Genomic DNA, 23,424 nt, shown 5'->3' on the forward strand with positions numbered 1-23,424 from the left:
TGCAGAGCCTCTGTAGTCCTACAGCCACTTCTAGCACAGTGCAGTATCCTGCTCTAGTCTTTCTCTTCCAAAGTACTATTAACCATCAATGGATGAATGTCTAGACTTCTTTCCTCACTGTTACGTTATTATTTTCATTGGGTTATTCAGCTTCACTTTCCTTGCACAGATAATTTTCTTCTGAAGAATAGTGTAGTTCACTTCTGTTACATATTGCTAAATAGACAATAAAAATTTCCACTTACTTAACACAGGTGGAGCAAAGGTTCAAATTTCTAGTGAAAACTTCTGCTGTCAGTAGTGATGACAGTTGTTTCTTGAAGACCTCCAGGTCTGGCAACTCAACAACTTCCCTGGACAGCCTGTTCCAATACTTCACATCCCTTTCAGTGAATAAATATTTCCTAAAAACAAACAACAAAAAACCTGTTTCCTAAAAGTCAGTAATTTTTTTAAGTTGTATGCTCCTTATCTACATTTTGATATAGAAGCCCAGATGTGACCGTAACATCTACTCAAAAGTGTTAAAAACTCTGATGCCACAATTCAGATGTTTATTTTAAAACCCTTTTAGATGACTTAGAAGCCAGCTGACTTTTATCCAGATGCATAGGATACCTCTATGAATATCTAGATCAAACAAAGATGTGAAAAGCTGCAGACTGATCTTGGTTTGAACCAAAAGAATAAGTTCTGGAGCGGAAAAAGCTGGGACTTACTGTTCTAGAGTCTGATCTGTACTGGGGAAGGAAAATCCGGTGATATAAAGTAGAGAGAAGGAAAAGTAAACTATAAATGGACTTGACTGTCTGGGCTTTAAGACAGTAAAGGCAATGGATCTGAGCTTTAGGACAGTATCAGATGGCTAAGAGAAGGATTAAACAAAAAAGCTTAATGGATCTTTGCACATCAATCTGAGTAGGCTAGAGTTCATTATAAGCCTATATGCTAAAAATACTCCTTTCTTCATAGGATTTAGAGGCTATCTGTCTTTTAATTTCATCTGTGTTGTGTGCATTCAGAGAAGCCATCTCTTTGTTCATGCACAGCCATATGTTCAGAGGAATAGCAACCAAGTACGCAGAATGACCTATTTTGAAGTGGAGCAGCACTATGTTTTGTGTGACATTACTATGTAATTTGCCATGTCATATTTTAGGGGATGTGCTTGTGGAGGGCTTGATCTCCTGAAATCCTTTTTACCTTTGCTTTGGGACTAGCTTGATCTCTGGCAAGAATGTTCATCTTTCTTCTCCTACAACTTTCAATTATTTAATTCAAAGGTGTTGTTCTGACTGCTCTGAGTTTTGTTACATTCTATATAAAAATGAGCCTGCTTAACAAAATCTGAATTTGAGGGTTGTGGGCTAGTCTATATAGTGACAATTAATTTTAATTGAATATGAAGAAACTTGGTCTTGTTTTTAACTTTCCCGGTGACATTAAAAATCTTATCCCATCTCAGTAATCTCCACGTGTAGAGTTAGTAGCAGTTAGGAACCTGACTACAAGTGAAAATAAATCAAAATGGTCTTCGTTGTTAAAGTCTATAGAAGAGATGCTGCTAGAGCTGAAGCACTTCACTCAATTTGGCTCATGTTATATCTCAAGCTTAATACTGCCTAATACTGAAGAAAAAATGCCTGCACACCTGCAGTCAGTCAGCCTACAAGAATGAAGTATCTGACAGGATAGCATTTTGCTTGCTTTGTGTTTTGAAGCAAAAGCAGCTGTTAAGTTTTCAATAAGATATAAATGGTGTTGTGTTAATGTTGGGGGGGGGGGGAATTTAACACAGGACAGCTGCTTGCTTTGGAGTTGTAAGATTTTAATATTGTGAAGTGTTCTGTTCCCTTTGTTTTATGCAGAAAACTTGAACTACAAATATCAAAACTATTATTAGCATTAGTATATTGAAGATAATAAATGCCAAGTCATATGTGGCTTTACAAGGTTTGAAAAGTGATGTTTGTCTGTCCAAAGAAATGAATGTCCTAACAATCTGGTACTTCTTTATAGATAGTGACCAGAGGATGTGAAACCACAGAAATGACCCTTCGGAGGAATGGGTTGGGCCAGCTTGGGTTCCACGTGAACTTTGAAGGGATAGTGGCAGATGTGGAGCCCTTTGGTTTTGCATGGAAAGCAGGCCTAAGGCAAGGGAGCCGCCTGGTTGAAATCTGTAAAGTGGCTGTGGCAACTTTGACTCATGAACAAATGATTGACCTTTTACGCACATCAGTGACAGTAAAAGTGGTGATTATTCAGCCACACGAGGATGGAGCACCTAGAAGGTAACAAGCAACAGTCCTCAATGTGATGTTTACGTCTGTTTTTTTTTTCTCTGCCACAGTTTACGTGATTGTTTTTGTGTTGTTTTTTTTTTTTTGTGACCATCAGGAAGTTGTCATTGTCTGTCATGTTTGGTGGTAACAGTATTGAAGCTCTTAAAGCAATCTTTTTCCCCAAGCCATTAATGGCTTGTAATAGATTAAATTCCATATAAGTTCCCATTTAAAGGGAAATCTACATTTATATGGTTTGAAAGAAATAAACTTTAATGCCTTGTGACTGAGCTATTATAAAAAACTGATATGACTTCTTTCCTTCCACAGGATAATTTTATATTTTAATACTAACTTTGGAAATTTTGAATCCTCTGAAAACTGTACCTTTTATTTCCTTGAAGCTTCTCTGACTCCTGTCTTATGGGAAAGGATGATGATAATTACTTATTATTATGCATTACTATTGTATTATTATTTTAATTTCTTACATCAAAATTTTAGCAAAAGTAAGGAAATAGGGAAAATACCGTGTTCCGGACATACACAGTACCAGGTCTTAACTGTCCTCCTTATTTTTTGTAGATATCTAATTTATTCATATTAAATATTAAATTACATCAATGAAATCATCAGTTAAAGCAAAAAAAAAAATATTGCTGTAACATGCAATAGATGATCACACATTCAGGAGAAGGGTGTAGTACAGATTATTACAGTGACTGTACAGATGTTTTCATGGATGAAATACAATGTTCTGTTGTCAGTATTCATTTTTTTTCTGTGACAAAGATTTTTGCTCTTCTCTCCATTTTGATTATTACTGAGGTAGATAAAATAGGTAAAAATTTAAAACTTTACAGTAATAAGTTTTTCTCACACTTTTTGTGGGCATTTTTAATTTGGCTCATCCTAAATGAGAACTGTACTACAGTAAATTGAATTGTCTACTTGTAAAAGGCCATCTTTAAATCTCTTGTTGATTTTTAATTTAACAGAAAAAAGCATTAGATGTGTTGCTTTTGGCAAGACAACAAGCCATGAAATTTTACATAGCATGCAGCTCTGTGAAGTTGGTGCCAGCTGTACACGAATACTGCTTAATTGGTGGCAATTCTCCAAGTAGTCATTGGCCTGATGAATGACACAAAAGTGCCCTTCCCTGCCTCAACCTGCGTGTTGAAGCATTGGTTTCCTTTCTAAAGTAAACGTGTGTGAATATAGAATACTACCGTTTTGCTTAGTTGGATAGAATGTGCAATTAAGCGTCTCTTTGCTTAGCTTTGCTATTCTCACCATCTGCTTCTGGGGATGAATTTTCACTGACTTGTTTGGTATACATTTCCAAGCTGTTTACAGAATATGAGCCTAATGAGCCGATCCTATTATATTGGAGGTAAAACGTGTATTTTATAGTCCCTGATGGAAAAATGCGTACTGTATGAATTGTTTGTATCTTCTTAGATACGTTTTTAGAAATTAAATGTTAAAATCCCAAATCAGTGTAAGATACATGGCACTCAGTCTGGGTGTAGGAGGACTTTTAACTGAGGAGTAGAACCAAACTGGGAAAAATCTGCAAAAGCTGTTCTTGTTTGTAAATTTTTTTTGCATTTTTTTAAACTGTGTAACTAATTACTAAGGAAAACGAATTTTTAAGCTGTTTCTATTCTAAAGCATGAAAAGCGCCAAAGTATTTTTGAGTTCTTTTCAGCCTCATCTCTCTAGTATTTAAAAAAACAAACAAACAAAAAAACTTCTTAAATGTCTCTTTCCTTTCAAATATCAGCTTCTCGCAGAAATGGAAAGCACCTCGTTTCCCCCCCTTACCTCCCAAGAATATGAATAGTAATTTCAGTTGCATCATTTGAAAGGGATCTCATATACAAAAAGTTTTGAGTTTGTCTGTCCCAAATGTTTAAAATCTAAGTAGAGAAGACAGAAAGCAATATAAAGATACCAAGTAACAAGACTGAGAGTTTTAGTTGGCAAATGTGACCTATGACACTGTTCATAAAATATATTAACAAGAGGTGGAATGAGAAAAAGGCAGAAAGGCATAAATTACCAGCAGTTTGGAGAAAGAAGAAACTCTCTTGGTAATTGCAGCTGTTTACTAGCTAAAACTTGTGCATATACATTTCCCTATTTCCTGCTCCACTGCTTGTCGTAGCCATCTGCAATGTCTTGCTTTTACAGTATCATAGAAACACAGAATATTTGAGGTTGGAAGGGACCTCTAAAGATGGAAAGTCCAACCTCATTGATCATAGCAAGGTCAGCTAGAGCAGGTTGCTCAGGGCTGTGTACACTGGATTTTGAATGTTGCTAAGGATGGAAACTTCACAACCTCAGTTCCAGTGTTCAATCATATTTACAGTAAAAAATGTTTTTGCTTATGCTTAAGTGGAATTGCCTGTAATTCTCTTTGCACATTTCCTCATGCCCTTTAACCATATAGCACTGAGAAGAGTATGATTCTTGGAATCTTTTCTTCTCTTTACCTCTCTCAGGTATTTATACACATTGATAAGATCTCCCATGAGCTGTCTCTTCTCCAAGTTCAATGCTTCCAGCTCTCTCAGCCTCTTCTTGTATGTCAGGTGCTCTAATCCCTTAACCATTTTTGCTGGGCTCTCTCCGGTATGTCCATATCTCTTTTGTACTCTAGGTATCAGGTTTACCTAGGAATTTATAGGCAGTAATTGTTCATTTAAACAGGATTATCTAGAGAATTAGAATTAATTTCGCATTCATTTGACAACAAATTCCACTGTCTTTGTCTAGAGAATCCATGTATGAATATAGGATACAATCAGGTCTATGAGAGTAATTTCCAGTAGATATGCAAGCAGCAGTTAAGGCTGTTGTGCCTGCTCATCAGGAAAGAACTCTTTCACTGTCAAGTAGCTCCAATAATCGTCAAATAACATTCCAAACAGACATCCAGATATTTCCTTCAAAGCTGAGGTTCCATCAGTCGGTCCACACCCTGCATGTTTAGAAGAAAGGTAGCTCAAAAGCAGAAGGAGGCTTAACATGTATGCTTCGATAATTGCTTTCATCCAAAAGTGAACTTGGAGCTTTTCTTTTAAGGAATGATCCTTCGCTCCATCTGGTACATGCAGAACAGTGGATTTGGAGGCTGAAATGGGTACCTTGAAAGTTTGACGCGTTTTATGGAACAATATGGTCTTCTGGCAGTTGGATTTATCTTTCCGTATTTCAGTCTTATTTCACAGGGTGCATATCGATAGTTTATAATATATTTTATGTTCATGCATAATTACTATAAATGAAAAAAAAGTGGTTTCAACTTCAGACACTATTTTTTCCACAGGGCATAGATACAAATATGCATGAGGTTTTATGTTTCTACAAGAATCAATTGAATTAAAACTTAACATAAATTTAAAAGAATATTAATATAATTTTAGCCAAGAACAGTTTAGTTTCATGAAATTTACCTACGTATCATTTTATTGCCTGTCTTATAACAACTGAGATAATCAGCTGATTTCCACTACTTGAAAAACTGGTTTCTGCTTAACTCCATCTGCTGAGTTTTAGGAATATGAAGTAATGAAGACTTGTTAGCTCCTCACCCACAAATAATCTTTAATACATCAGCCTCCTATATTAAAAAAAAACAAACAAAATGAAACAAACAAACAAACAAAAAAAACAAGCAAGCAACAAAACAAACTATGAGCATGAATATACTGTGAATATTAACAATGAACAATTATTTTTTTCTGCAAAATGTCTTGTATTAATTTATTTCATTATGAAAATAATTTGTAATGTTAAAGGTGCTTACAAATGAATGTTAGAGTGATCAGGAAACCATGGAAATTTTGCTCAGTCAGTGCATTCCATTACTTTCTTAATATATAGATCCTTCTACCTATAGTCATGATAGCAGTATATGCAAAAGCAATCATGGGAAAAGGCCTTTCATTTGCTATCCTGTAGAGTTAATGAACTTGAAACAAAGCTCCTACTATTTTCAGATTGCTCCAGCAATTAAATAATCATGCACAAATTGAGAAATTATAATTATTTGCATGGCACCAGGCTGATATTTAGATAGAAGGAAGAAATGTCTACTTAAAACATAAACTCTTTAAATTATGGTTACAGATTTTAGAACAGAAGTGCTAGTCTGTATACTCAGATCTGAATAAGTATTCTTGTCTCATATTTGTTTCTATGATTTGTCTTTCCTTTTAGAATTGTCAATATGTTCTTCTGTTGTCAGTATTACCTAGTACTACAGCACAGTAGCCAAAATCATACAGATTTTAACAGGAGAATAACAATGTTCCTTCTAATTTGCTTTCGCTGGTGTTGTCACAGTAATGCTCAAGGACACTATCTCCTTAATCAGTCAAATCCAATCAAGTTTTTCAAGTACTTCCAAATCCATTGTAAACTCTAGTGTTGCATTCAGTTAGAATCTTTCTTGCTACATTGACGCTTATTTGTCTGAGTTCATCTTCTGTTATATATAAAAATGCTCAAGAAAACTGTTTAAAGGAAGTTTTGAAAATGAACAAATCTTAAGGCAAAATTCCCAGGGATGGGCAAGAAACAGAAGGTCAAGTACAACCACTGTAGGGGAAGTAGCAGTGGTAGTTTCCACCTGTTTGTAAACAGTTGCTTTGTATTTTTTTCCCTGTTGCTGCTAGTAAAGTTGAAAATTGGTATGTTTTTATAACTATACCTAAGAAGACTACCTGGGGGCCATTACTAGATACTACTGCATTTTTTGAGGTTATTTTATTCTCTTGAACTTTGCAAATTCTTATGAAAAAAACAAATGTAACGACTTTCTGTATTTTCCAGTTTGATACTTGTTCTTCTTCAACGATTGTGATCTTACTAGACAGTTGTGTTTCTAAGGCTTTTTTAAAGTGATAAATAACCAGCAGAGTATTGAATGCTTGGAAAAAAATGTTTTTAGGAAATATGGAAGTGTTTATTTAGTGGAAGAGTTCAGATCTTCTCTCAAGGGTGTTTTGCCATAAGCTCATGCAATAGTTCATAGGCCACTTTTTTTTTTGTTGGTCTCTCGACATGAGAGAGTTCCCCAGGGCTGATCCCCATTCTGGTCTAAAAAGAAGTCATTGTCTAAAACTGCTGGCGTGACAGTGCTGGACTAGCAATGTTTGAGGTACATTAAAGCAGAAAAATCTGAAACTAAACTTCTGCTTGTACAAGTTTGAGTGCATTCAACTAATTACTGATTACCAGCCCTGCTACTAACTTGAGAAGAATGCAAATACCTGAAAACTATAATTTGAAAATTTCATTACTTTTTTTTTTTGTAAAGGCAACTGAGGGAACTATTGCTAAGGAACTATAATGATACTAATTTGAAGCCACATCGCTTGCATAAATTAATCCTATATACCTAACAACAACAAAGGAGGAAATGCTTAATTTTCTTTACTGTCAAATTATTGTGGTTTTGTAGCATTGTTAGATTCTGGAAATGTGAGACGAACTAGGATTTAGCCTGATGTATGGAGACTCCTGCCAAAACTGTGCTCTGTCAGAACTCTGATTAGCAGCAGAGATTATTAACCTTGGGCCATCACATTTAAGTGCAAGCCCTAATATTGGGGTCAGCATCACACTAAGACCTTTTGGCACACCCCCTCACTCTGAATGTTCTGCCACTCCTCCTGTGTTCGGAAGGATGGCAGCACTAGCAAACGGTGCCCCAGCATAGGGAACCGGACAGCCCATACCTTATCTTTAATATGTCATGCACCAAACCATGAAAAGGAGAGGAGTGTTTTCATCTTTGCAATCAGCTCAGTTGGCTACCAGTTTTTAGGTTATGCAAGACATCTCCCTGGGCTCTGCTTGTGGAATTCTACTGGCAACAGTCTTTCTGTATTTATTAAGTGGTTTACCAGGACCTTTTATAAAAGATTGCTTCTATTGATTTTTCTCCTTAAATTTAGCCCTTCTATTCCAGTCATTACACATTCTTGGGAAGAGTTAATTGCTGTCAAACTTTGAGTAAAATTTCCTCCCCCATGATTGAAAATTCCTTTAGATAATACTGTAGGTCAATTACTTCTTTCCAAAATTGGCTTATTTTTAATACTGACTTTGAAATATTATGGTATCTTGTGCATGGTTTATTGATTTAGATTATCAGCATTTAGGGTATTTTCTACAAAATTGTAAGACAGATCAAGTGTCTGGAGGGTAAAAACATAAATAAATAAATTGTCATAGAGCAATTGTAGTGTTACTGTCCTCAAGGTCCTGTTCACTGATTATTTTTTTTCTTCTTGATTTTTCATCTGTAGCTGACATAAAGATGCAGCGTAGGTCAATATGATAAATTTTGTAAACAAGGTAACTTATGCAGAAAATTTTCCCTGTTCCATCTGAAGATGTGCATCCTTCTCACAGTTACTAAAATTGCCCTACTAACTACTATGGACTAACATTCTCTGGCAGTTAAGAACTCCAGGCATGATTAAGAAGACTTTTACTATGCAGCAAGTGCATATTCTGCTAAGGTGGAGAAAGGTATTTAAAATGTCTTTAATGTAGCATCAATGATAGTGCTGTGCAGAGAACACTTATGGAGAATCTTTGTACCATCATTTCACTTACCTACACTCACAATTCAACCTAACAAATGTATTGTGGCTGGCAGAAGATCCAGCACTTCAAATTGTTCAATTGGTCCATCAGTTGAAGTAAAATATACATATAACCACTTAGAGTATGCTTGAGGAATTTCTATCGTTCTGTATCAAAAGTATGGTCAACCTGTCATTTTTCTTTTGTAAAAGAGAAATGGATGAAAGTTTCATATAGCAAAGTTTAAAATGTACCTTCAGAATTGCATTTCACTGAACTCATCTTAAGATTGGATTACTGTCGGTCTAGGTGATTGCTACACTGTGCAATTGCTGAAACTTGCTGCTGGCTTCGTAGTCATCTGTAGCTTGATATCTTTATGCTGTCTCAAAGAATGCAGGAGAGAGATACTAATTGAAAGTCTTTTACTGCTCCGGGGAGCTGCTTTGGAGAATATCATAGGTCCTCCCACTGAAGTAAGGAATGAAAAGTGTTAAAAGGGCTTTTGGTAACCTTGATGAGGTCTTAGTCCTAATCTTGTCTCTGTGCTATCTTAAAGATTATTTCAAAATCAGGTTTTGAACTCAGTTCTTTCTGAGCTCAAAGAGGTAGGTCTATTTGCTACTTCTTTTGTCCTCTTTGTTACTTTTCATTTCCATTTCTTAAGCTGAGCATTCTATAAGTTCTTCATCCTAGATGCTGGTTTTCCTGGCCCTGAGTTTTCCAATTCTTCATTCAAACTTGTGAATTTTGAAGGTTTTCCTCTTTAATGTTAGAAAAAATCTTTCCTATTTGTCTGTTTTCCAAGCAATGCTTCCTTATTGACAATAGCTTTTCAAGCCTTTATTCCCCATATTTATTATCTTTTGATGTGGCTGTCTTCCTGTTCTCTGGGATTTGGAAACGTGACTTGCTCTGCTTGAGTCCTGCTTTCCGTCAGCAGAGACTGCAGGGGTTGTTATTGCCCCACTGATCACACAAGCCAAACATCTTGGTTGCTTTGTGTTGTTTTTTTTATCCTTTTTTTATTTCTTGACTAACTCCTTTCATCCAATGCACGTGTCCTGTCTATATTCCTCTTCTCTTTTACATACAACAATGCAGGCGTAGAGGCTTTTAGGAGGCTTCAAAATTGTTTGTCAGCTCACTGATGCCAAGATTCTGTTTAAAACTGAATAGTAGCAAAGATCAAAGGACAATGAATGTATCTTCATAAAAGAGGGCTTGTCAGCTTCAGCTCTTCTCTGAAGCTTCTCTGAAGGGACTACCAGGCAGTTATTACTCCCTTAAAACCAGTAAAGATAAAGTGGGCAGCAGCCTTACCACCTGAGGTTGCCATAAGCAGTCTCATGCATCTGTTGTGCTATGAATTTGTTTTAAAGTAAAACCCATTCAGTATTTTTCAAATGACATCTCTTTCTTTTTTTGATGTGTGACTGCTGTTAATAGGCTTCTGAGATGTCGTAACTTGGAAGTGTTTGTCTCGACTTCTTTGACCAAAGTTGCCTTGACCATTTGATCTTATCCAATGTCTCTGGCTCGCTCTGTAATTGATGTAGAGAGCCAGTGGAGTCTAGGGCTTACCTCCGGGAGGCACCTCAGAAAGTCAGAGAAAGGGAAATAAACGTATGTCTCATGTAATTACACAGCGAGTCTAAGGAAAACTAAGCTACTAAATTCTGCTTTTTAATCAAATCCTTACTACTAAATTCTGCTTTTTAATTAAATCCTTACTACTAAATTCTGCTTTTTAATCAAATCCTTACAATTATGTGAAATCAATGCCTTATTATGTGGTTTTAATAGGTTGCATGGTGGGTTCTCATTCTCCTTGTGACACCTTGTGAGAGAACTGCTGCGGATGAGAACAAACATGCACAGTAATAGCAATTGCTTCAAACGTTTGAGTTGGGAGAATGCAATTACTTACTGTACCACTACATGTACATATTGTCTCTTTATTGAGAAAGATTAAACGTTTTGAATTGAAGTGGTGATAGTAAAGGACAATTTCAGTGCAACACAACTGGTGGACACCAATGACTGTTTCTATCCCTATGTCCCCTTTAGTAGTTCAGATCTGTGATGCATTGAAATGATGTTAAATTGTAACCAGCTTTTCCACTTTTGTTGTTATGCTAACAAACCATTTATAGTGATGCATGAAATCTAAAGATTAAAAATATTGTTTTTGTCAGCTCACAGCACCCGCAAATGCTATAGACACTTAAATGTATTAAAATAACTTGAAAATCTGTTTTTTACACAGTTAAGTTGGTGTCTAGCTTTACCAAATCAAGCAATGCTTTTTGTATCCTTTTATTTCTGGACTTCCATAGCATTAGAAATTAGCACAACATTTTCATTAAATGTATTTACAGCACACAATAACGTAACTTTTAAATATTAAGACCTTGAGAGAGAGATATATATATATATATATATACACACACACTTTTTTTTTTACATATTCTTTTAAAATAATTTAAAAAAATAAAAATTATTGAGATAAAAGCTCTCCTGCAACACCAGTCCCAATACATATTCTTTATCCAGTGGAATCAGTTATGGTATTACAAATGGAAGTTAGATAATGGTTCAACTGAATATTTAATAGGAAATTGCATTTATGCAATGATCAGTTGTTCTTCATTCAAGCTAACTTGGCGATAGATCTACAGCAAAATAAATAAATAAATAAATACTTACTGGATTGCAGACATAAAGTAATTGATTCTCTGTTTCTGATCTAGGAAGTAGCTACAATTATCATCTTAGATGTATCAGTATACTGCAGTATCTGTTCTTTGGGCAGTGTTTGTGAAGCAGTAAGGTATAACTTCCATGTAAATGTGGAACTGATTGGTTTGGCACTTTTACATTAAAATAAATAAGCCTATGTGACACAGGGAGTCATATAAATTATTTCTATTCTAGCCATAGAATTTTTTATTTTTTTTCCCAGCTAAGAGCCATACTGGTGTTCCATTTTGGATTTAAAAGTACCATTTAGATTTTTGTTTTATTTGAAATAAGGTTGTAAACCTTTTTTTTTTTTTTTTTTTTCCAGAAAGTGTCCTCAATCAATTTGTTGTTTGTCAGTTGGAGGAATACATTTTAGTGAAGTAAACATACTCATTTAAGAATTGAAATTATTTCTCTCTGTTGGAGAGCTTGTTAGCTGTTTTTATATCATGCTTTAGGTATTCAGTTAGCAAGCTGAGTCAAACTAATAGTAGTAATAATCCATTTTGACTTCAAAACCCATGGTTATTCTTACAGCACTTTAAATACCCCCTATGAAGTAATTAATAAGGGATACAATGACAATTACATGCTATACTATGCTATGCTATCCCAATTACTAAGACAAACTGTGAAATCAATATCCTAATAGTTAAGGTTAGGGAGAGGATGATTTGTTTCTAACACTTATGGTCTATGGGAATGTAGAAGGGAATGAAATAACTTTGAAATCAGCAGAAGAATGATTGAAATAGCAGCATACTTAATTGCTGAACTTCGTAATCCAATAATGAAAAACTACATATGGCTGCCTGAAAAATTATACAGCACACTAAACTAATATTAACATTGCTATATCATCTGTACGTTCTTTGTTCTGTTTTGTATATAAGGTTTTATGAAAATCTTTAATTGAGTAATCAATCTTATGTTATTTTTTTCCTTTAAGTGCCTTCTGCATTCGTGTAATGTTATGGCCCTGCTCTGGAAATGAATTAAGGTTGTACTGCTAGGGGCTATTGTCTCTTAGACCTTGGCCTCATTTGTTACAGACAGTGAATGAGGTGGGGGAGCCTTATGAAGAGAAGGATGGTCTTGGGATATAAGCAGTTGAATATTGCTTATTCTATCCAAGAATGCTTATTCTATCCAACTTTCTCCAGTAGAAATGTTAGTGTGATTCTAGGCAATTAGTTTAACACAGCCTTTACAGTTTTCCTCATTCTAAGAGCCAAATGTGTGTGTTGTGACTTTTCAGAACTGCGAAACAATTTTTACAAATATTCATAAATGAACAGAGGTTGTTTGAAGTGGTGATCCGAATAAATGTGGCGCTCTTAGAGGAAAGACAGGGGAGGCTATTTAGACGTATCAAATTGACCTTCTGAAATTAACTGATAATTTTAAAACACTAGTTTCTGTATAGTTTCATTCCTTATCTGTGGTAGCAGACTGTTAGGGTCTTCTTACCTCCATAGGAAAGCTAAAAACAGAAAATCATTCACTGATGCTCTGTGATAAGAGGAGCTGGAAATAAATTAGTTTTATACCCAATGAAAGTATGCAGCCATCAAATAATTTCTCATAATAAATCAGTGCTGAATATCCGACCCATTAAATCATAATGAAAATTACATATTGAGTAACATTGCTTCAATGAATGCTGTCTTTTATATGCATGGAATAAGGTAAAGAGCTCTTTGCTAACAGCAAGAGAGAAAATATATTTCTTTACTCCACCAACACAGAGAGGACAAATTAAAGAGTGTGCAGTATTAATTTTAAGATTTCCTCCCTTCTGAGTTCTTAAGCTTGCATAATTAATGTTCTTTTAATGTACAGCTTTAGCATGGTCCCTTAGATTTTGTTAAAAGTAAACAAACACAAAAAAAATCCATGTCCAACTGTGCTGCATCAGCAGAATTTACACACCAAATTTTATTGGTGAGTTTAATCACAGAATAACCTTGAAAAATCAGGAATTCTGAGTTCTGTTTTACAGTATTCTAGTGATCCCTCTTCAACTCATCTTCATCACAGCATCTTCTGCCCTACACTGAATGGCTCCCAATCTTCACCCTCAACACTTTATCCTCAGTATTTGTCTGAAATTCTTTCTTTAACTGTTTCATTTGGTTGAGTGCCAGCAGGAACTAAGATTTTATGCTGCAGGATAAACAATTTACCTGTGCCATTACCATTAAATTAAGTAGCCAGAAGCGTTTGGTTGGATTGCACTGGGCATATACCGAATAGCTAGAATGTAACTGCTACAGTTGCACACTACAGCCTTGAATAACATAGTTAGCATTTTTATAATCCCTTATTTTTATCTGTTTACTGAAACATTGGGAAGGAAAATACTCTTTTGGGGTTTGGTTCGGAAGCTTCAAGGAGTTTAACATATGCGAATTTATACTGCATAATTGTGTTAAGTCATTTGTGCCAAAGAATTTTCACGATTAAGGCTGTAAACACTTTGTACATGCTGTATTACAGTTTTTCTAGGTGTTTTTAATTTAGTCAGAAATGATGAATTTCTGGTGTTGAATTGATGATGATGAATTTCTGAATGATGAATGACAGTATTCAACAAAAGCAGAGTTTGATTAGGACTGGGCTCAAGGGCAGGGTAGTGAATTTTCACTATTCTCTCTGTAACTAGATGTGTTGCATTAGAGCTATTTAGGGTGTCTTCTTTACAGAAGTTAAAATAGTGCACGCTGCCTATCAAGAAGACAAATAATGGGCATTGTATGTGAGAATATAAAATACAGCTGCAATGGTAGTCACTGCTGGCGTGAAGTCTCTGTTAACTAATTGATGAAAGAGTAACCCTTAAGGCAAGTCCAGCCTGAGTATAGTAAACAGCCCCAAGGCAGACTGATCTTTTGGATAATGCTGTCACTACTTTTTGCCGAGTTTATACTTTCTGGGAATGCTGTTAGTATTTATCCATACTGTAAGATTCAAGTCAAAGTTGTAAGGTTTGACTTTGTTTCATCTGCTTCCCTATTTCTCTTCTGGACAATGAGATACCCAGAATGAGAGACATTAGAAAGTGCTGTTTGAAAACTAATGGAAGAATATTTAGATGCTACGTAATCATTTGCATCACAGTTCTATGCTTTGTCATTCAGTAGAAACTGGATGGATTCTAAAGGATAGCTCTCAATAGCACTAAGAGATGTCTAGATTGCTGGGAAGCAACAGATATGTTTTGTGGTTTCAGATATGTACGTTTTCACATCAAGAAATGATTTGTATTTATGAAATTTAAACTAAAGCTGCTACAGAAGAACTTGATATTTGCTGACATCTGAAAGCTTTATTTCTTGTAGATTTTATTATGTGAAATTCAAGCTTATTAATTTATAAAAGCTTAATAATTTTTCCTTTTTGAAGGCATGGAGAGAGTTCAAAACCTTTGAGCACATGCAAGCAAATCTTTTATTTTGACACATTTCCTACCTGGTTGAAATGATAGCTTTGAAGCATTCAAAGGGCAGCACAAAGCTATATGAAGACCTTTCGGAACCCAGAAGAAAAAGATGCATATACTTCTGACTGCAGAATGCAAGATTTCTTTTTCTCTTCCCGCCAGTGAGATTGATCATCGTTTTATTTGTCCTGCAGGGGTTGTTCAGAACTTTGTCGTATACCCATGGTGGAATACAAACTTGACAGTGAAGGCACCCCATGTGAGTATAAAACCCCTTTCAGAAGGAATACCACTTGGCATCGGGTGCCGACTCCCGCTGGGCAGCCTCTCTCTCGTGCCTCTCCAATCCTAGGAACATCTGACAGACTGCAGTGCCAGCAGCTTCTCCAGCAGGCTCAGACAGCCATTCCTCGCAGCACTTCCTTTGATAGAAAACTGCCAGATGGTGCAAGGTAGTATACTCTCCATTTAATGCCTGTCATTTTCCTAATGTGCCTTACTTAGGTAGCTCTGTTCTCTGGAACTTGTGTTGTAATTTTAATTCTGAGGTTGTGTGAGAGGGAATCGACTGATTATAGTTCACTCTACGTGAAACAAGTGACTTTTGTTGCTTGTGATGAAAGTCTGCTATGCTGAGGATCCTACTGATGAGGACAGCTAACCTTTCCCTTTAGTTCCAAATCAATAAAGTGGGAACTCTTGTTACTTTTTGATCTAAACAATGTCCTGTCCTCCACCTTTTGGGAGCCTACTTAAACAAATAATGAGCATAAATAAAATGAACTCAGTCCTTTAAAAACGAATGATTTAATCTCATTACCACACTATTGGCATAGTTTCAAAGGGTTCTGTAACTCATTACCAGTCCTTATGTTTTGCTTTGCTTTTAATTAAACAAAGCAGAGCTTGTGATTTGAATATATAACACCTATTAGATGATGGGATGGTATCTTTAAATCTTAGCTCTGTTCTAATTTAATCACAGTTCTTCATAAGAGAACAATTTCTTCTTAAAGTTTTAAATTTGTAAATGCATTGACCTTTGAATTATTTAGAAAACCATATGTTTTGAACAGAACTCTCTGTCCTTTATTGTTTGCAATTATTTCTAAATGTTCCTAATTGGCAAGATCTTTCCACATGGGAAGAGGCATAGTCCTTTACCCTGGAGTGATGTAGTTCTTCTAATCTTCAAGACAAAAGTATTGCATGTTGGGAATATCTAACTTATAAAAAAAAAAAAATAAATAAAATAAAAATCTGAAGTACAACTCTTCTACAGCTTTAAAAAACTCTGGCTGAAATCATAAAATACTGCTATTGCTACACTAACTACCTCATGTAATAGAAAATAATTATTTTTTTTTTTAGATCATTTGAAATATATACAGGCAATAGTAAAACATCTTTGAAAATGTCTATATCAGGGTCTGGAGAAGGCAGACTGAATTATGATATTTGATCATTCGTATTCTGCTTCTTTTTGCCCCAGTTTCAACATTCCCCTGTCTATCCTCCCCCCCAAAAAATAAGAATAAAAAATAAAAATTAAAAAAAATAAAAAACACCATGAGAACACCATGACTACATTTTTGTAACCATGTACATATAATTTTAGGACTCGAGTTTTTCCTAATGTCTTGTTATTGAAATCCTTGGTAAGATCTTGGTAAGATCTAGCATAAGGAGACAGTATATTAGAACGTCTACAAATACTTCAGGTTTTATGGAGCTTTATTAAGTATTTATACTATATGCTTATATATAGGAAAAAAAATAAAGCTTTCTGACATGCTATTTATTTGCAAAAAAGTTCACAAATTTCAATTCCTTTAACATTCAGTGAAGCATGTAAAAGGCTCTGAAGACAGAGTCCATCTCTTGTCATGAAGAAATTCCTGTATCCCTTAAACAAAAAAAGTACAATGCAGGAGTGCCATTCTGGGGAGGGCATGGTAAAGAGTATCAATAATGAAAAGGGACCAAAATGATGAACTGTGATGTGTGGGTTCTGAATCATGAAAAGCAATGTTCCTAATTGGCAAGGTCTTTCCACATGGGAAGAGACATAGTTAATAGCTTAACAGAGAGATGTGTTTAAAACAAGAGTTTTAAGTAAGGTTGACTGGCACTTATAGCCTTGCAAGGGTGAAAATGTATACTCAGGCTAGGAAAATGATGAAGAGATTTTAGAGGGTCAGAGTCACAATATCAATGTAGACAAATTGATGAGGAGCACAGGCAAGGAAAAGCAGGATGATAAAACAGGGAAGTTATGGCAACTGGCCTGAAAATGAGCCAATGTTGATGTCAGTGATAAAAAGGTTCTTTTTAGAGTTAAAAAGAGGAAGAAGTAATAGAAATGTTGATAGACGCGGTAAAAGGCTAGATATACATGTAGTGGAAGACTTCAGCAGCAGCAGTTTAGGTGCCCAATCCCTGGAGTGAAATTAAACTGGGAGCTGAACACCTGTGCTTCTACTACTGGGGAGAGCTAAGTGCTTTGAGAAAGCAATTCAAATGTTTGTGTTGAACAAGTTTGCTGTAATTAGTCATTAAGAAACACATGGATATTTTTCAACTCTACTTCTGCTTTTATAGCATGCCTAATTCTGTTACAGCTTCACATAATGAGTACCTAAAAGCCAAGCTTCAGTCGGACTCCCTTTTCTGCTCTTTCATGCCAAGAAGTTTCTGTGTACTTTAGTCTTGAGTCACAGTGGTAGGCAAGTGTGTCCTTTCACCTTCAGTCCAGAAACCATTCCTGAAAGCAGACAGATGCAACTGTTCTGTGAAGGAACTGTGTGAGGCATTCACAGACTACATTTCTGTGGTTCTCCTTTTGTAGCCACCTTTTGTTTAGTAGGCTAATGGCTAGACATTTGTCCAGGAAATAGGAGGTTTCGTCTGTAAAAAAACAGTATCCCAGTTTTGAGAACAGTGTCCCAAACATTTGTCTCGAGGCAAGAAACACATGGGATGATAATTTACCCTTTGCTTAATGCTGGTTCGCTTAAGCTGTGCAAGAAATGCAAAGTTATTGGCAATAAAAAAGAACACACAACTGAGCTCAACTGTAGCCTATAGACTAATTCATTTGATTGCAAAAGGCTTAGACCAGTCAATGTTTATCAGAGTAGGACATGCTGAAGAATTAGGCACTATACCATCTACTTATGTGTGTTTGGCTATTAAACAAAATATAATAGCAAATGTCTTGGAAATTTTCAAGCTGATCAGTAAAGTTGCTTATTAAATGTCATGCCCTTGGGGAAGTGTTATGCATAAATCCCAAGGTACCTCTTTTCGAGTACATAAATTCATTTCTACTTATAGCCTTTTTTTTTAAAAAAAAAAAAAAAAGGTATGAAAAAATAAGGGAAATACAGGGAATTCAAGCTGATGTAGCTGAAGGAAATTGTAGAGTTATGGATATGTGCAAAAAGGAGGGGTAGGAAGGTGATCAAAAACAAATTTCAACATTGCATTTCAGCTCTCCAGAAATCCCAGAAGAGTAGTGAGAGACATTGCTAAGACAAGAGTCTCAAATATTTAAAGTACAAAATAATATTATTCATGGAAATGTTTCATTGCTGCTCTATGTCAATGTATTAATTAAAAAAAAAAAAGAATAAAAAATATTGGTTGTACCTTATCTAAGTTATTATGTAGAAAATTGGATTACATAGAGCAATAAAAACGTTTCCAATGCATCACGAGAGCTTCCCATACATATAGTTAGAGGGCTAACCCAGCTGCTCTGAGTCATGAGTAATCCCAATTGTTTAGAAGTAAAGCTGGAAATACTTTATTAGTGATTAAATAATGTATTTAGAAAATACTTCTTAAATTTTTTGGAACCTATGATAAACCTATATGTTCCTCAAATGAATGTTCATAAAATATTTGTACTGTGTATGCATTATTTGTAAAAATGAATGTTTAAAAGAAACACAGTTCAAATCTGAAACTCCACAAATATCTCAGTGCATCATTAATGATTCTAGTCAACATTACAGAAGTTCTCCAAGCAACCAGTCCTCATCCAGTGACCCAGGACCCAGTGGGAGCAGCCAGTGGAGACAGCAAGTGGGATATGATGGGTATTGATGACTTTTTTTTTGTTTTTAAGATCTTGTTGCATCTTCTTTCTGAAGCACACATCTGTGTGGATGCTCTATATCATAGATTTATCTGGGAAATCTGTTAGTAAAATATTAAGTCTCTTAAGGTTCACTGTAATGTAATCTGTATGCCGATAATGTTTGAAAGTCATACTACTTAACCCTTTAGGACCAAATTGTTATTTTACAATTCAGGTAAATAAACAAATTTTAGCTTTGCTTTCCCAGGAACAAGACAGAAAGTAGCTGGCAAAACAGAACTGGAATTGAATAGTATTTTCTCCTCCTTTAGTTTTATTGGAAGGGTATTTAATTAAAAAAAGGAACTTTACAGTCTTCTAAGGTTTTGTTTCCTACTGTATTTGTTCCAATGACATCCATTCTCTAGCATTTCTCCTCAAAAAAAGCAGCAATATTTCAGGACTCTTCTCCCTTTAAATCTGTTGCAGTATGTAGACGTTATATTCACATATCCGTTAATCCCTTGATGCTGAAGGTTTTAAATATTAGCTATGTGTTAGTAAAAGACTACCCCAATATGCCGCTTATGTTTTAAGAACATTGCATGAGAAATCTGTTCTTTACTTTATCACTTTATTGTATAAATGTAGCTGGCAATGATACTTCTGTTATAAAATTTGGGCAATGGCAGTTTCTACATAGCATAATATAGAAACATTTGATACTTTCCATTTGGATTTAGGATTTTAGATTTGGATTGTGGATTTTTGTATTTAGGAAGCTAATTTTTAAGAAAAAATATGAGTACTGAAAACATTATCTTGGCTCCTGGTCTGTAAGCAAAATATTCTTCTGGCATGCCTGTGTATAAGATTGTCCATGTAGCAGATACATATGCATCATCTTGGAGATTCCCCAAAGTATTTCAGGTTATTCAGTGAAATCTGTGGCAGATAAATATATGGAAATAATTCAAATAAAACTACAGCTTTTATGCTTTTTTGACAGTTTTTCTGGTGTCATTTTACCAGCACATTAATTACTTGTAGCAACCTTATTTTAGTATGTTGCTTTGTGAAATTAACTTCTGCAAATTCCACCAGAGAAGTTAGAGTTCAGTTATTTAAGATTCTTCAAATCTTACATAGTTTTAATACTGGAGTAGTGACATCATAATTTTACATAAAATGATAGAGCAATGGATACAAAATACAAAACAATGGATCTAATATTAGCTTTCATACATGCTATGAGTTTGAAATCTTGCAAAAATACAGTTATTTTCATGGGGCTTAGTTTATAAAGCAGTTAAACATGTTAACATAGTTCTTGACTGCAAAACCTTGGCTATTGTAGCCCCAAGAATGCATTTATTCTGGGAACTGAGTGTTGTCTTGGTCTGTTCACACTTAAGGCATAACAGTGGGCTGTTGAGAAAATTACATGTAAATATTTCTATTCAGTGTTTGGAAATGTTACTGTACTTGCTTGGTGGGAGGGATGATGACTTTAAACAAATCACTTGCAAAATACTTGCTTTGAAGAGTAAAAAGTGTTGTTGTTCACCATGTAAATAGTTTTATAGAAAAAAAAAAAAGCAAAAAAAAAAAAGCTTAATTTTCTGCTTATGTTAAAAGGTGCCAATCCCCTTTACTCCATGAACACCAAGGTACAGGCTCACTGGAGTGTGAAGGAGGCAGAGAACGAGAGGAAACCTTGGATGGAACCAGACATTCTGGTAATAATACATACCATATCTTAAAAATAAATGTTCTTTGTAATGTAGTGCTTGGTGAAGTGCAGCCATGTTCTGATGTGGCAGTTTGATACCCAAAGAGCAGTAATATGACAACAAAAGCTGGAACTGTTACAGACAGTCTAATGGAATGTGGTGTGAGATATTTAGGCAGTATTTTGAACAAACTGCTCCTGAACTTCAGAAAGCTTTGTGAATGATGAAAAGCAGGTTTAGATCTTAACTATTCTGCAAAGTTGCACGTCTGTGATTCCAAAGAGTATACGGGTTTGAAACCTGATGCTAAGCCATGTGCTCTTTTCTTTGTACAGTATACTCACGTTTTTAGCATTCAGAAATTAAAACACAATTATTTATGGCAGAAACCAAGTGGCATGCACCATCGACCAAAGTCCTCAGCTCCTACAAAGACCGGGCTTTACAAAAAGAAGGCAGTGGCAAGGAGTCACCAAACAAACTTTCACATGTAAGTCTTTTACTTTAATGTCATTTGAAACTCTAAAACAAACAAACAAACAGAAAAAACACACTAAACAAAAATTAAAAAGGAAAAAAAAAACCACAACGAACAAATGAACAATAAAATTAAAACAAAAACAAAAAACATTCTGGTTTTAAATGTATTTTTAGGGTCTGTTTCTTTTGGTCATTTAAAAACACTACTCTGGGTTTTGGGATGCAGAATATGCTTACCTAGATGAGGGGTGAATTGAACATGCTTAATTTGTGTTTGTAAACTAAGAAACCCTAGAGGGCTTCAGTCTAGGGCACTGAGGAGATAAAAGCCTAACTAATACAGGTTTCACTCTGCCATGTGTTTACAGCTTCATTTATAGTGGCTTGTTTAATCTGTGAAGTATTTCATATGCTAAAAAAAAAAGTTACATTTATGTTACCACTTGTCATGATGTGTAAAATACATATGTACTGTATTTATCAGTGAGCACTGTAAACATGTACTTTCTATGTTGGGAATGCTGAAAAGATTTCTAGTCTACTAGTTTAGAGGTTTGTCTTCAGTAATGGCAAAATCCTCAAATGACTTAACTATGGAAATTTCACTAATGACATGGTTGGTCTTTTTCTGTTGTCTTTTGTACTTACATGGAAAACCTCTAGTAGTTAGTGAGAAACTGTACAACACTTTTAGACTTAGACTGGTAAAAATATAAAACCAAATTCTCTTCCTCTGTATATTGATTCCTTATGAGAATTTAGCCTGATACTTCTCCAAGAAAAAGTCATAAATAGAATCATGCTGTACAGTTATGTACAAAAATACTTCCTTGTATCTTAAGCCAAAGTTTACACTAACCTGGAGTCATTATATGTAACAGTTACCATTAATCATAATACTGAAGCCAAAGTTAAATGCTGAGTTTGCTTCACTTAGATTTTTTTTTTGCTAATAGCAGCTCTCATGATGCTGGGGTTCTGAACAGAAAAAGTTCATGGTGGACTTAAGCTAATGTTTGCACGCATATGCATGTGTGTAATGCAGGTGCAAGATAACTACATTGTACAAAGTAAGAACCAGTATCATTGCAAAGATAATACGTACAAGATGAGACTATTTTTATATATGGTGTAAAACTGAAAAAAAAAGTTACTGCCTTGTAAAGGGACCTCGTAATATTCACCTGTGCATCCCCTTTTTGTTCAGCTCAGTTTGCCGTTTGACACTCTGCAATCTTTTGAATAGCCAGTGAACTTCTGATATCCTTGATTTCCTCAGGCTCTTTTTTATTTGCCTTGGATGATTATCTCCTCCTGATTTTATTCTTATTTTAATCTTGCTTCATGACATAACATTTAACAACATGTAACAATTAGGGTCACACTGAGCTTTCATAAAAAAACATTTATTTTGGCACAAGAAAATGCATAAAATGACCCTGAGCTATGGCCATAGTGAACTTTGAACAGTTCGAGATATTTATATCAATAGATTTTTCCCACATTCTCAGCTGCTTGCAGAGCTGGTGGTAACTGGACATGTATGCTCAGCAGCATACGGGAAATCTTTGGGAGGGATCATACACGTTATGTCTTCTGAGGCTGATTTTGTCTTTGACCTTTTTTTTTTTCCCATTTCTTTCCACTTTGGTTCCATTTTACATTATAGTACAAAGTGGCACGTCTTTTCTCCAGACACCTTTCTCCCAACTCTCTCCTTGGAAAAACAGCTCATTTGTATTTTTATCAATTGTTTCATTATTATTAAGGAGGCAGCCATTTGTAAAGGCTAGGATGAATGCAAATGTAACCCCTACTTTTTTTTTTTTTATAATTTCTCAAATTTTGAGATTTACTAATTCCCATATGGATTAGAGCTGTTATTTCTGAAAGAGCTGCCTTTTCTAACTGCTTTTATGTATGAGCAACAGCTATGTTTATAGACATCTGCTAGGAAGGGGATCTCATAAAAAAGTTTGTTACCTTCCCACTTAGTTCTGCCTAATAGAAACCCATCTGCCCTTATTCTGGCTACTCTGTCAC

General features: G+C 35.2%; 1 protein-coding gene across 6 annotated transcripts in view; it reads left to right on the top strand.

Annotated features, from left to right (window-relative positions):
* SIPA1L2 (signal induced proliferation associated 1 like 2) overlaps positions 1–23,424 on the top strand; it is a 142,001-nt gene that overhangs the window by 83,172 nt on the left and 35,405 nt on the right. For 4 of the 6 annotated variants that reach the window (XM_068676782.1, XM_068676785.1, XM_068676787.1 and 1 more), the window contains exons 10-14: positions 2,020–2,294; positions 15,279–15,536; positions 19,092–19,187; positions 20,807–20,907; positions 21,288–21,391. In XM_068676782.1, the coding sequence (XP_068532883.1) occupies positions 2,020–2,294; positions 15,279–15,536; positions 19,092–19,187; positions 20,807–20,907; positions 21,288–21,391 (834 nt within the window). The remainder of the gene's footprint in view (positions 1–2,019; positions 2,295–15,278; positions 15,537–19,091; positions 19,188–20,806; positions 20,908–21,287; positions 21,392–23,424) is intronic. The other 2 variants (XM_068676784.1, XM_068676786.1) reach the window with 1 other exon arrangement.

Source organism: Anas acuta, chromosome 3 (assembly GCF_963932015.1).
Source record: "Anas acuta chromosome 3, bAnaAcu1.1, whole genome shotgun sequence".
In the NCBI taxonomy this organism is placed as follows: domain Eukaryota; kingdom Metazoa; phylum Chordata; class Aves; order Anseriformes; family Anatidae; genus Anas; species Anas acuta.